This window comes from Charadrius vociferus, unplaced genomic scaffold, assembly GCF_000708025.1.
Source record: "Charadrius vociferus isolate BGI_N301 unplaced genomic scaffold, ASM70802v2 scaffold297, whole genome shotgun sequence".
NCBI classification, from domain to species: domain Eukaryota; kingdom Metazoa; phylum Chordata; class Aves; order Charadriiformes; family Charadriidae; genus Charadrius; species Charadrius vociferus.
This window is the reverse complement of record NW_009649192.1, coordinates 353,244-367,821: the sequence shown is the minus strand read 5'-3', so window position 1 is coordinate 367,821 and position 14,578 is coordinate 353,244. Positions and strand designations below refer to the sequence as shown.

Below are 14,578 nucleotides of genomic sequence, written 5' to 3'. Positions count from 1 at the left end.
GACTTATCATTAGGTCCATTTGTATTAGTATTGAGGTCCAAAAGAGGCAGAAAATTGCTATAGAGAAGCAGCTAAGAAATCTTTAAGGATGAGGAACTTCTGAGGAGTATTCGAGAATCTGAGAGGGAGACTGATCAGTGGAGCCATACTCTGCCATCCCTGATGTATGGAAGCCAACTCAGCATGGCTGTTTTGTGACAGGAGGAAGGCAGCGTCACAAGGGATAAGGAGGGGTGGAAGAAGGTTACAGCACAGAGCAGTAAGAGAAACACCTCTTTACCCTCTAAGATACCCTTACAGAACAGGTATGATGGCCTGGGTACGATAGATGAAGCGCATAACGAGATAGAGGAGGAACCTGCACAGGCAGTCTTGCCAAGGTCAGAGAGACCAACTTCTCACAACAAAACCTGCACCGTGAAGAATCAGCTGCGAGTTATGGTCATTGCTGATTCCCTGCTGTGTGGAACGGAAGCACTTGTCTGCAGACCGAACCCTCTTTTTAGGGAAGTTTGCTGCTTCCCTGGGGCCCAAATTAGAGATGTCACCACAAGACTGAAGAGCGTAGTACAACCTTCAGTCTACTACCCATTCTTGCTCTTTCACACGAGTACAAATGACATTGCAACAGGAAGTCTGAGGTCAATCAAAAGAGATTTCGGAGCCCTGGGAAGAATGCTAAAAATTTCGGGAGCACAGGTAGTGTTTTCCTCAGTCCTCCCAGTAATGGGGGGACACTTAGGAAGAAACACGTGAGCCCAGGATATCAACACCTGACTCCAGGACTGGTGCCTCCAACAAAACTTTGGGTTTTAAAACCATGGAAGAATCTTCAAGAGGCAAGGTATGCTGGGGCCTGACGGGATCCACCTGTTCCAATGGGGAAATGGGTCTTCGGGCATAAGCTGGCAGGACTGATCAAGAGAGCTTTAGACTAGAATCGATGGGAGGAAAGGGATACCAACAGGATTGCGGCAGGTAAGCCAAGGGTTGGCATGGCATTGCCTGAGGGTGGCAATGCTAGTGGGAATGTTTACACAGCTCCTGGGAGCATGGAGGGCTCAGGACCGTATCTGAAATGCTTGTACACCAGTGAATGCAGTATGAGAAACAAACAGGATGAACTGGAAGCATTCGCCAGTCCCCAGCGCTATGGTATCATTGGTATTAGTGAGACTTAGTGGAATGAGTCCTATGATTGGAGTGCTGGGATGGAGGGCTGCAGGCTGTTCAGGTGGGATAGGCAGGGCAGGTGAGGTGGAGGTATCGCACTATACATAAGGGAGCGGTTTTGATTGTACAGCCCTTACAGTTAGTGATGATGTGGTTGAGAGCCTCTGGGTGAGGATGAGGGGGGTGGAAAACAAAGGAGATGTTGTAGTGAGTGCCTACAATTGATCGCCCAGCCAGGATATAAGCACTGATGAGTTCTTCCCTAGAAAATTAGGAGAACTTTCAGGATGGGTAGCCCTTGTCCTTATGGGAGATTTCAACTTCCCAGACGTCAGCTGGGAATATCATACTGCTGTGATGAGCAGGTCTTGGAAATTCTTGAAGTTTGTAGGAGAGAACTTCTTGTCACGGGTACTCAGTGAGGCATCTAGGAAGGATGCCTCCTAGGCTTGCTATCTGCGAATAGAGAAGGACTCGTGGGGGATGTGATGGTAGGTGGCTGTCTTGGCCACAGTGATCATGAAATGGTTGAGCTTAAAATTTTCAGTGTAATGAGAAAAAAGGACAGCAGAGTTGCTACCCTCGACTTCAGGAGAGCAAACTTGAAGCTGTCCAGGGAACTATTTAGCAGAGTAGGAATAAATAAAGCATATCAGGTGCTTTAATATAAATTGTACCTTATAATCAAATACCTCTGATAGCAGATACATGATGTGGAGAAACAGCATTGGTCATAACAGTACAGGTCAGGACTAGCCAATATAAGCTGCTTTAAATTGTACACCTTCCAAACACAGGTGTGCCTCATCTTACTTCATAATAATTACAACATAAGAGTACTGTGAAAGAAGCCTTAGCAACAGTTTCCACTTTTGCCACCATTTGGAAGTGGCAGCCGAAGAGCCCGGGACCAGCCCCCACTGCGGATCCCACGCCTCCCCACAGAAACAGCTGCAGTCAGAAGGGTTGATTTAGGGTTCCCCAGGAAAGCAGAAATCAGAAGCAAGTAGAAGACTGCAGACCTCGTTTGGGAAAGGAGCAGTGCTTACTGACTGGCTAGGTCAACAGGCAGGCTTTTCTCTTTAACACCACAGATTTTTCAGTTTCCTAGAAATTATGAAGAGAAGTGTAGAAGAAAGAAGAGTAATGTGAAAAAACAGCTTATGTGTCTCAAGTATCAGAACCCATTTTGGCACTTAGGTTCCATAATTTGGTCACTGCTTTTGAATATGTTTGCTTTATTATTATCATTACTTATCTTTTTGGTAGAGTAACACTGGGGAAAAAAAAGCCAATAAAAAAAAAAGAAAAGCCAACAAATGCAGTTACACAACATACTGGTGTTTTTAGGTTGCTAATAGCATCTGGTCCCTGCGAGCACAGCACAGGATATAGTATAAAATCATTGTATGTAACCACAGTGTGTTGTTCATGCACTGGTAGGTCTTCTAGCTTGTAGAAATTATAACTGGCCTGCTAACCAAATGCAGTGTTTCATTCAGATCACATGATGGCCTTCTACGTTAACATTTTCAGACCCCTACAAAACTGCCTAGCAGAGGTGCGAGCGCTGTACTTTTGAATATAGCCTAACAAAAGGCTGTCTTTTCTTGGCTACTATACAGGCTTTTTCTTCAGTGGGGTTGTGGGCCTCCATGTATTAAAACTGCTACAACTTCGCTACAGTCATGGGCACGTTAACCTCTGCTTTTTAAATCGCTGGGACTGATGCGGCGCGCCTTCCTTAGATCGCTGCCAAATGCTGTGTGTCACGCCTTAACACATGATGGTTCTGTCTCCCCTTTGGGATGGTGTGTGCCTCAGTCCCTGCCTTTTTTTCCAGGGTGTGGGCTCCTCCCTGTAAGCCTAGAAAAGACTTAAAGCAGACAGCTGTGCCACCTGGGTGCACATCCCCTCCTCTCCTACAAGGCTGGCTTTGCTCCCGTGTCTGCCGGTACGTACAAATTCTGATTTCTGCTTCTTGCTGTCCAGCACAGAGAAGCAGATCCACCTGTGGACTGTCGTTTCGTGGCACTGGTGGTCTTCCCGACTATTCAGGTATTTGTATCTAAAGTAAGCTGGATGGTGATGGAATAAACATGTATGAGTAGAAAGTTTGAAAGATTCTCAGTGACTGGTAATGTATCTGTAAATATTTAAGGACTTTCACTAAATGTGCTGCTTTATCATGCTTGAAATGTTTGTATCACCTTTGGAATCAGTTTGAGACAAGATTTTTTTTCTTAACTTGACTGTTAAGTTAAAACACCAGCTTCAGAAATGTTTGAGTTTTTGTGTCTTCTTGTGGAAGAAGTGACTGTGTAAATGGGATTAATGGTACTGATGCTAAATGAATCTACCAGATTAATTACATCTTCTGCAGCACTGGTTCCACTATCCTTCAGCTATTTTTAAGCTTACATCATCTACCCATTGATTTTTGATACAAGTCTGTTTGGCTTGCTATTCTCATAGTTTATTTGAACTGATTCTTAACAAATGTTGACAAATTTTCTAGTTTAAACATATGTAAAAATCAAGACAATTTTGGTCACAGCAGCATTTGGGTAGATTTTCTTCTGTCTTGTTTGCATTACATAGTTTTAAAATGGGTATGAATTGCTGCCTATTCTGATCTGGCTGCATTTCTCAAACTTTTTGTGCAGGTAGAAAAGACTGCATAAATGTGTATTTTATGATGAATCAGCCCTTGCATATACTGAGCTATAATGACACCAAGAAATAATACCTGTGACAATTTTCAGCATTTTGGAAATGGAATTTTGCTGCTTATTATCTCCTAATTACTATTTTTTCAGTCTTTTTAACAAGAACATGTGAGTTTATTCTAATGGTTGCAGAAAACATTTTTTTAAAGTTCTGTATCACCATTGCTTCTAATCAATTTATCTTTACCAGGTATTTTTGTTGCGCGTAGTGTTCCCAGGCTCTTTTGACAGAACACAGCCTGGTATGCTATATGAGCATGATGTCACCTCAGTGCTTATGTTCACAGATCTAATCAGCAAGAATAAAGGACAAGAAAATTGGGAAAGAATAAAAATGGTTGAGCATTGCTTTTTTGTTCAGATAGTAAAGACAGTATCTGATGCTAGAGACAATGCAGTTGGCGTTTTCGGTGCTATTTTTCCTTCTCAGCAAGAAGGAAGGAGTAGTTATAAATCTTGCTTCAGCTGTTACTTCTCATAGTCAGTAAACAAAAATAATAAAGCTGCTCTGATAAAGCTGAATGTGGCTCTGGTTACTCCACCATCTCAAAAAGGATATAACAGAATTCGAAAAAGTCCAGAGATGGGCAACGATGATGGTCATGAGTATGGAAGCACTGCCAGATGAGGGATACCTAAGCAAAGCCGGCCTTTTCACTCAGGAAAAAGAGCTGCCTGAGGGCAGAGAGACTATGAGAGATCTCAGAAATGCTCAGTGGCAAATCTGAGAGATGGCACCATTCACTTTCTTTACCCTGTAGCCATTGAATGAAGTTGTAGGAGTCGGATTAAAAACAAAACCGGAGAGCATTCTTTATGCAACAGATAGTAGAGCCGTGCAACTCACTGCAAGAGGGTATCCGAGAGGCTAACTGTTCATGGGAATTTAAGGGGAGACTGGATAAATACATGGAAAAGAAATTCACAGATGTTTCCTATATATAAAGAAACTGCATCTGTAGCCATCCATTTTACCACTGTAGCAGAGAGATTATTGAAGTAAGTGGTCCTTATGTTTTCTGTGTCTTTAGATGGATGTTATATCATGTATGTTCTAAAAGCCTGTGTTTTTAGATGGTCACCCTGAAATCCCGTATCAATTTATTTTGCTGCTTGTTACCTTCTTTGTGGTCAGTGACTCAATTAGGAGAAAATATTAACCAAGGGTGTTGCCCAATACGATTCCATCACCATTTGTAAAAGCAGAACTGGTTTCCACTGTTGCATGAAGATTATATAATATCTAACAGATTGTTGTTGAAGCACAAGCAGTTCTGATGACAGAAAATATTGCAGCCCATTGTTTCAAATTAGACTTAATTCATTCTAATTTTCCTGTACCTGAAGAGTCTTGTTCTAGAATGATGTGTTGTTTTCTTGTGGTTTTTTAGGAATGGAGAAGCTGGTTGTTTGTCCATACAAAAGGCCAAATGCTCTCTGTAGGCTGTTTTGCTTTCCGTGGGCTGGAGGTGGAACTTCTCAATTTGCTCAATGGGGCAAACTCTTCAGCAGCTCAGTTGAAGGTTAGTCACTTGTGTAGTTAAAGTAGAGGTTAAGCAAGTCTGCAGTACAGGGTAGCCAAATTTTTTGAATGGTATGTAATGTTCTTGAGAGCACTGTAGTCTTATTCCAATGAGTCTTATCCAGAAAGGATCTGTTAGGATTAGCATTTCCATTAAGGTGCTGAGTTTACCAAGTTTCTGTGCCACCGTAGATCAAATTGTATTGAAACTATTGGTATGATTCAGAAACAGCAATACACTGGCATACTGTTAATATGTTAAAAAAAGGCATAACCAAGATATGAGAACTATTTTCAATGTTGAGAGACTGCACAGAATGAATTTCTGTTATCCAGAGTGTTTGCATGGTTTTGCACTCCTTGTATCAAAACTGAAGTTTAAACTATGGATTTGTAATAGTGAAATAGCATTTAGTTACAGTGCGAAGTAATTCTCATTGCTGTCAGGCTATATCAGCACTAAAAAGATCAATTTCTGAACTATTTGAAGAGGAGCAAAGGCCGTATTCCAGACCTTCCACAAAGGAAAAAAAATAAATTAGCATTTATAGAGAGCATTGCCATTGCAATTCTACCAGTCCTCTAAATGCTTGTATGCTTTCTGTAAACAGTTGCACAAATCCCATCAAATTTTCCTTGGTATTTATAAAAAAAAATTTAAAAAAGCTTTTGTCCACTGGAACTACTTCCAACAAAGTTCCTAAGGAGGTGGCCTAGGAGCAACTGCAGACACAGACGAAGAAATTGGGGTGCAGCATGCTCTTTCACTGATGTTTTGTGCAGAAGGGCAGTATAGAAGATGCAAACATTTATGTACTGCTACCTGTGGTATTAGGTAGTGGTTTATTCTATCCCTTCTAAAATACTTTGTGTCTGACCCATTGCTTTCATATGAGTTTGGCAGTATGTGTGATGTCAAGGAGATTTTAGAAAATCAACATTTTTTTCTGATCTGTTCATTCCTTACTTTCTTTAAACAGTGAGAAGAATTTTGAAGGGAATATAATAAAAGTATGTAATATGTCCTTCCATATAAATACAAATTGCCATCAATTTATATTGTGATTCCACATTTTACTACGTGCAGTGCTGAAGAGCCTGCAAAGAAAAACCAGGGACTGTATGATTCTAATATGATTTAACTTTCTAATGTTGCCCTTGAAAGGATATATTTTACACAACATTCAAACTTAGTATTATTAAAATTAATGAATTTATGGTTGGTATTAATACTAATAGTAATAAAGGTGCTTCGAAATCTCAGCTGAGATCAGGACCTTGTGGATTTCTGACCCAAAGCATTTATCAATCAGATCAATTGGAGAGGCAACATTTGTGAGTAAAGGAGGGATGGAAACCTAATCTCTTACTGGATTAAAAGACAGTAGTAGCAATAGCAAATATACTGTATCAACTATAAGAAGGATTAATTTAAATAGTCGCTATATTCTGCAAAACAGATTTAAAAAAAATTAATTAAAATTATTTTACTGTTTCTATTTGAAATAACTATTATTCTTTTCCCTCCCTTTCTCCACCTCTTCTGCAGTATCCTCTGTAAGGCTTCCTGGAAGAGAATCTCGTCTTAAGGAGCCTTTTGCGAAAGACATGACAACCATAGCTAATGAAATTACTAGTGTTTTGTTAAAAGAATTGCAAGAAAAACCATTTGCATTTTTTGGTCACAGGTAAAAATATATACCTTTTTAGATACGCTGGTGAAGGAGCTTTGTCTTTGAACTCTAGGAGTAGATAGCTTCTTCCCTTCACAGAGACTTTAGGAAAATACGCTTCTGCAAAGTCATCCTAAAACATGCTGTTGATCTCAAAAACTCTGGTTATTTACTTACTGCTTCAAGCACAATGTCTTCTAAAAATGGCAGTGTTGTGGTTTTTTTGTTTTTTTTTTTTTTACACTGATAAATTATAATTGTGTTTACTGTTAATTTTTGTGTCAGTTCTTCCTCTATATGAATGCAGGAGGTGAATCATTCACAAAACACATAGATTTTGAAGATTGCTTAGTCCCAAGTATTCAAAATTACTGTTCTTACTGCAAATTAAAAGAGAGAGAGATTAAAAAAAAAGGTCTGATTTGCAAAACTAGACTGTATAGGAATGCACTTCGTGTCAATTAGCTAGTATCACTATAATTTACATGTCATATATGGTTTCAGTAACTGTTCAAGATAGCCAGTTAGCACCGAAATTCAAATTATGTTTAAATTTTCCATTTTTCACATCTGTTTTTCCTTACTTTGCTTTACTTTCTCTTTTCGCTGCAGTTTTGGATCTTATATAAGTTTTGCAGTTGCACTGCACTTGAAAGAAAAGTATGGACTAGAGCCGTTCCATCTCTTTCTGTCAGGGGCACATGCCCCACACGTAAGTTACACAATCATTAATAGTACCAACCAAAACAGTATATTAGCTACCAAGAGTAAAAATAACATTTTTACAGTATGGTATACGGAGTGGCTTTAATAAAAAAAGAGCACTGCTTCTGAATGCATGCAGAAAAATGTTCTGTTTTCTTAGAGGAAATTAATTCTGAAGCAGATGGAGAATTTCACGTTGCAGGATATTCAGTGCTGCGAACCTCAGCCTAGGAACAAGTCTCCTTATGCTAATGCGACTGTTTTTGACTACTGTCTTATTTACTATGGCCTTTAGCTTAATACTAAAAAGTAATTAAAACAAAATATGAAGTGCCACTCCATACTCTGTAACATGTGAAATAGCTGTCTTAACCTAGTCTTTCATAAACCTCCTGCACCAGCCCTCAATACTTTTATCTGGTTCTTTCTTTTCCTCTTCATTCTTTGTTGACTTTTTAATCTATCCTCAGTTCCTTCGGAGGATCTGGTGGTCCTGCTAGTCTTTCTCGGGACAACAACAGAGAAGTGGCTTTTTCCCAGCCCTCCTGTCCTCAGGCATCATTTGCTATTTCCGTTCTTCTGTTTCTGGGGCTTCTTAGCAATCCTGAGTATGAGCTAGTACTTCATGGAAGCAATTATCATTCCTGCAAATTTCCATAATTGGTTGGTCTCTTCAATCCTACATTGGTCAGATTTGCATCCACTGCTAGGCTTTCCTTTCTCTTAAACACATTATTTTATTAATTGTATTTCAATAGTGAGAGTCAAACTTTGAACAAAATCAAATTAATGGTTATTTGCGTGTGGAAGTTGCGGGCGTTGAGGATACTTGGCTCACTCATAATCTGTATTTTCAGCAAACGCAGTCTACTAACCCTTCCCAAGAAGTAGTCTCTGTGGATGTTAAACTTATCAGCCATTGTATTTTGGAGACAGAGATTCATTGTACTTTTTTACTAAAACAATTCTTAATGCAAATACTATTTAAAGTATATGATATACAACAGCTGATCTGTTTTGTCTGGTGCTGACAGTCTGAAGCATTTCTTCCCCTCAAAACCGTACCCATATCTGAGGCAAAAGATGAAGACGTTCTTAACTATATACAAGTTTTAGGAGGAACACCTGCTGAGCTGCTGCAAAATGAAGACATTAAGAAACATCTGGTGCTTACTGTCAGAGAAGACATTAGAGTTCTTCAGACATTTTCGTAAGTTTTACAATTTTGTATTACATTTATATTTGCATTTTACAGTTTTACTTCAACCTGATCATTTCAGGTTTTCTTTTTTTTGTTTCTCTGTAATTTGTTCTCATTTCTGTTATAAAAAGAATATGAAACAGTAATCACAGTTTTCTCCTTTATGTGCTTCCCATTTATATTCTGGTATTTAAACCCTAGATGAAAACACTGCTTACCCTAACAACCACTACAGTTATTACAGTGGTGAACATGTCATGGTAGAATTACAGTTCTGCTTAGGCTCCAAAGTTAGTAGCCACTAAAAGGAATTTTCTCGCATCTTTTGTTGTTTTCTGAGGCTAATAAGCTCAACTGATCATGTTTCAAGATTGCTGCATTCAGCCTCCTGATCCAAGGCCCCGTAGCCTAACCAGAAGCAAAGAATCCCTGTGTTCAAGGCATCTAGAGAGGAACCATCTCCTTCTGTCCTAACTGCTGTCCCCACTGGCTGTTACACAACTGCTCACGTAGCTGAGTGCTTAACACTTCTTACCCTGGCAAAGACCAGGATGCTCTTGGATGTGGGACCCATTTTGGCCATAGGAACCTGACGCTGATAAGGCCCTGAAACATATAATATAAATTGAATATAAGCAGACAACATAATCGTTTAGCATAGGTGAGAATTTTCATTGCAGGTTGAAGCTCTTTTTTTCGTAACTATTGGGTGATTCTATCTTTAAAATTTTAGACCTAATTGCAGTAGGGTAAGGAGCTAAGAATCTTACACCTACAGTAATTCCTTCTCCTGATGTTCCGCACAATCTAATTCCTGAAGTTTGTTACCTTTTTCTTTCTCCTTCAAAATGTATTTTGTATGTGGAAGCAAACCCCAAATATAGGTATTTTATGGAAAGTTTTCTTACTACTTTTTATGTTCACAGTTTTGAGAAGGCAGAAAGGAATATCCCCTTATCCTGTGATATTACCTGCTTTAATGGGTCTGAAGATAAATCGCGTGATTTAGAAGGTACTTTGCTTAAATGGTTTTCCTCTTATACTTACGCATTTTCCTGTTGTATCAAATCAGTTAATGAAGAGTTTTCTAGGGTCTTTTATCTCCTTCTTAAATGAAACAAATCAACAGAGCAGTCTCAATGTATGAACCAAAACAGTTGATATGGGATTTAAAATAATTATTTAATAGTAACTTTGAAATAGTTATGTAAAATGACCACAACAGTTGACATTTCTCTGACACTTTAAATATCTTTTTCAGCCTGGCACGATGTAACAAGTGGAGATATTTCCTTTTATGAGCTTCCTGGAGGTCACTTTTATCTGCTGGAACCCTCTAATGAAACTTTCTTGATAAAACACATAACAAAATGTATAGAAAATGCTGGTCTATGAGTATTTCCCTGTATTTTAATGGCAGAAGGTGTAAGATTAGTATTAAGCTCTTCATAGTAAGTCATTCTTTCTGTACAATTGCACGCAGTTATGCCTAAGAGTTGTTCTGTGCCTCCAGATCTTTACTGTAATCCTTTAAAAGGGGGAGTTTTTCTGATTTTTTTTTAAAATAAACATTGGCTTTGGTTCTTAAAAAAGTTCTCATCTTTTACCCATTCTCACCTTGGATGTGCACAAACCCTTCACTTCATTCCATAACCTCCTTTGCAAAAAATGACGGCTATTTTATTTTACTTTTAGAGCGTCTCTGTGTGCTTCTGTAAAAATGCTAAATATAATTTAATTCCCACAAAAATACACAATTCTTACAGAAAGCTTAATTTATTAGGTTCAAATTTATTTAGAATAAGATACAATCTAAAAATAGAGTATGTACGTAAATACCCTTCACAGTCAAACAACTTATAAAGATTTTACTGTTAGACTACACAGTAAGGAGTTAGTATTGCATTTTTCTCCACAGAGTTAGTTCATTAGCTACTGAAGAGTTAGTTGTTAGTAGGAATTATTTTTGAGTATTCTAGATCCCATATTTTTCTACCATTGCTTTTGCTTTAGAGATATAGGCATTCATGGCATCCTCCTTTGATAAACCTGCAAAGGAAAGTAGGAGTTGTTATCTTTCCTCATTTTTCATCCTATAAACATGACTACATCATGTAAATGTAATTGGTGTAACACCTTTTTTCAGGTTCCATGCCTCCCATTTGGCTTTGCCTTTCAAATCTAGCATTCCTGGACATTCTGCCAAAATAAAAGCATACCTCCGATTATCATGTAGATTTACACAGTGTTTGCTTAATTTCATCAAGATGTGGGAGTAAATGAAAGTACATATAGGAATACCAATATTAATATCTCCAACAGTAGCCTGTTTGTAGAATCCATATAGTTCCTTCAGTTCTTCATCAGTTGGTCTTGTTTTTAATTTTTTTACATCTTCTGCAGCACTATCAAAGTCAGCCTGATGGAAGAAAAGGAAATGTTACTTTTCCTCTCAAGGGGTGTGAATAATATATTAAGTATAGCACACACAGTAGTATCATTAGATACTCTCAATTACTGCTCCCTTGGGTTTCGCAGTAAGTCTAGGCATTCGCCCATGAAGGAAGCTTAATAAAACCGTAAGTTATCAGAAAAGAAACTAGGCTTACTTAACTGATAGGGTCAGCACTGCTAAAATAAGTAAACCTCTTTTTTCCAACAGTTTTACATCTAAACACTTGGAACCACTACAGACTGTGTAGCGTCAGGATATCTACAGCTATATTCATGCAAGCAGCCTATACAATGAATGTAGTCTATATCTCTTTCAGTCACACTGGGGATATGAAGGCGTTCATTGACCTTTACACCTCAGCAGTAATCTCTCAGTCCTTTTGGCCCTGACTGTATGGCGTCGACTCAAGTGGCAGAGCTTGACTACCCTCTGAGGGGTGCTGGCCACGTCCCCCTTCGTTTCCACTTCTCTGCTGACAGTGCAGTAGGTGACCAACAGTTGGCACAGACGGACCTCACGGAGATGAGCAGTGCTACTGCCAGGACCACCTCCAACACCCAACTCTCCAACACAGTGGAGCACAGGAGTAAAGTATAAATTTACTCCTTTCATCCTCATGCATCCCACAACCACATCAACCCAAAGCTATAGCCGTTATTATCCGCAATCACTGCTCAGGACAGGCTGGGCATCCAATTCAGTGGTTGGTGAGAGTGACTTGTATTCTGTATTACTTTTTTTTTTTTATACCCAATCAAATATTTGAGAGCACTGCAAGACAAATACAAGATTTTTCTAGAATTAAAAACCAAAATGCCCAGAATATGTTATTTAGATAATCCAAAATCATGTGCTCCAGACTACATATAAAAGCTGAATCAATACTGTTGAAATGACCTTACAGCATCTCTTCTCAGCATTTTTCTTTTGTTTCCAGATACTCTATTCTTTACTTAGAAAAAAAAATAAATCAGCATTCTAGCAGGAATTAAACTGATCATGAAAACTATTTTAATTGAAGTAACTGGATTTAGTCAGCTTGGATCAGAATTAAAAATAGATTGTATGGACAACAAAAGCTCTTTTGCTTCTTTGTTCTAGATAAAGAAAATGTAAATATTTTCTGCTACAAAGTTCAATGTCAGAAATATGAAACCCAATAATTTGTTTCCCTGAAAGACTAGAAAACTGGAGTACAAGCTTTCTCACCTCAGCTGAAAGAGTAAATTGTTAAACATTTCATAAAGTATCTTCTGTCCCAATTCATCACAGAGTAAGTCCTTGAACTTTCAGGCAGACGTTGCAGTAACAGACAATTACAGCACAAATTACACACATACTGTATGAGCAGAACCTGTTCTTTGCATTGAAGGAAAATTGAGCTTTTCTGACAGCTGCAAGCTCTTGGAGTCAATACCACCCTTCTCCTCTCTGTTTGCAGAATCCAGCGCTCTTGACTAGGGCTCCCAAATACTTTAACGATACAGACAGTAATAGTTGCCGGATGTTCCACTTAGAAGCCTGACAAAGTACAAATTTCACAGATGGTACCCTAAAAATAGTCACACTGCTTAAATCTTGGAAAGTCTACGGAGGGTCCCATTTAAAAAGTAGCCATATTAGCAGCTTAATGATTTAAATTGAATAATAAAAGCAAACGTTTCCCAAACTCCATGTCAAGCATCATTAAAACATCTAGTCGTTACCACCTAACTAAGGGTAAGGATTTCCTCTGTTCTTTCCATAACTCTGCCTTATCTCTGATCATTTTTTGCTTTTTAATGGGAGGGACCCCTACCACAGCAAAGAAACTCAAGAAGAGAACACGACACTTAATAGCAAACACTTTTCAGGACTGTATGAGGGTTAGGAGGTATACAATAGCATGCATCGAGTCCTCAACCTTCACAATATGTAGTTACCTTTTTGTAAAGTTATTGAGAGGCCTTTCCTAAGCTGTACAGGGTCTGAAAGCAAGGGTGTATCTCCTCACTGCCACAAAACAATCATTTTGAAATTATCTTAAAATAATAAGCTCTGTGGAGGAGGAGCTTATGCAATTTAAAAAAGAGCAAAGCGCTCTGGCAAGTTAGCTCAACAAAATAATTTCAGTTTGATTTAATGTTTTAAATGAGCAATAGCGAAATTAATGATGATGTAGATTCAATACTTATTTATAAGAACCCCAGCCGTATCCTGGGCTGCATCAGAAGCAGTGTGGCCAGCAGGTCGAGAGAGGGGGTTCTGCCCTGCTACTCTCCTCTACTCTGGTGAGACCCCACCTGGAGTACTGCGTCCAGCTCTGGAGCCCCCAACATAGGAAAGACATAAACCTGTTGGAATGAGTCCAGAGGAGGGCCACAAAGATGATCCGAGGGCTGGAGCACCTCTCCTATGAAGACACGCTGAGAGAGTTGGGGTTGTTCAGCCTGCAGAAGAGAAGGCTCTGGGGAGATCTTATTGCAGCCTTCCAGTACCGAAAGGGGGCCTACAGGAGAGCTGGGGAAGGACTTTTTACTAGGGCATGTAGAGATAGGACAGGGGGTAATGGCTTCAGACTGGAAGAAGGTAGACAGATTAAATATTAGGGAAAAATTTTCACTTTGAGGGGGGTGAGGCACTGGTGCAGGTTGCCCAGGGAAGTTGTGGAGGCCCCATCCCTGGAAGCATTCAAGGCCAGGTTGGATGGGGCTTTGAGCAACCTGGTCTAGTGGGAGGTGTCCCTGCCCATGGCAGGGGGTTGGAACAAGATGATCTTTAAGGTCCCTTCCAACCTAAACCATTCTATGATTCTATGATATGTATATTCATGAATGGATGGTTTTGCTGTCTTGCTGGTGGTGAAAGATCTCCATGTAGAGGTCAGGAGACACAGTTCTAATATTTGCCACAAAGTGCAAGTCAACTAATTTTTGTTCTTCTAAAACCCCTTTAAATTGCAGATATTAAAAGGAAATAGTTAAATATAGAAACATTTTATGAATGTAATTGTACAAGAATGAAAATCTTTATATTTCAGGCCAAATCAGTAAATGATAAAACTTTAGAAATCTTCTGTCAGCTGGCCAAGTTTTCACAATGCACACAGGAATACAATCTGATCCCTAAAGAATTCCTGCT

At 39.1% G+C, this 14,578-nt stretch overlaps 2 protein-coding genes across 2 annotated transcripts in view; one reads left to right on the top strand and one right to left on the bottom strand.

The window, feature by feature from the left end:
* The first annotated feature begins 5,295 nt into the window (after positions 1-5,295).
* Positions 5,296-10,398, top strand: OLAH (oleoyl-ACP hydrolase). The gene is made up of 6 exons (XM_009888966.1): positions 5,296-5,425; positions 6,974-7,112; positions 7,710-7,809; positions 8,837-9,012; positions 9,930-10,015; positions 10,265-10,398. Exons 1-6 carry the CDS (start codon positions 5,296-5,298, stop codon positions 10,396-10,398), a joined length of 765 nt encoding a protein of 254 aa, XP_009887268.1.
* A 379-nt stretch (positions 10,399-10,777) lies between these two features.
* The window catches only part of ACBD7 (acyl-CoA binding domain containing 7), a 7,565-nt gene continuing 3,764 nt past the window's right edge, over positions 10,778-14,578 (bottom strand). The window contains exons 2-4 of the mRNA XM_009888958.1: positions 11,305-11,422; positions 11,140-11,202; positions 10,778-11,052 (exon numbers count right to left, since the gene is read on the bottom strand). Of these exons, the coding sequence (XP_009887260.1) occupies positions 10,979-11,052; positions 11,140-11,202; positions 11,305-11,422 (255 nt within the window). The 3' untranslated portion in view covers positions 10,778-10,978. The remainder of the gene's footprint in view (positions 11,053-11,139; positions 11,203-11,304; positions 11,423-14,578) is intronic.

Coding starts and splice junctions, on each gene's coding strand:
- OLAH (XM_009888966.1), top strand. CDS start 5,296: ATGGAGAAGCTGGTTGTTTGTCCATACAAAAGGCCAAATGCTCTCTGT. Junction 7,113..7,709: donor TTTGCATTTTTTGGTCACAG/GTAAAAATATAT, acceptor TTTTCGCTGCAG/TTTTGGATCTTATATAAGTT. Junction 10,016..10,264: donor TAAATCGCGTGATTTAGAAG/GTACTTTGCTTA, acceptor TATCTTTTTCAG/CCTGGCACGATGTAACAAGT.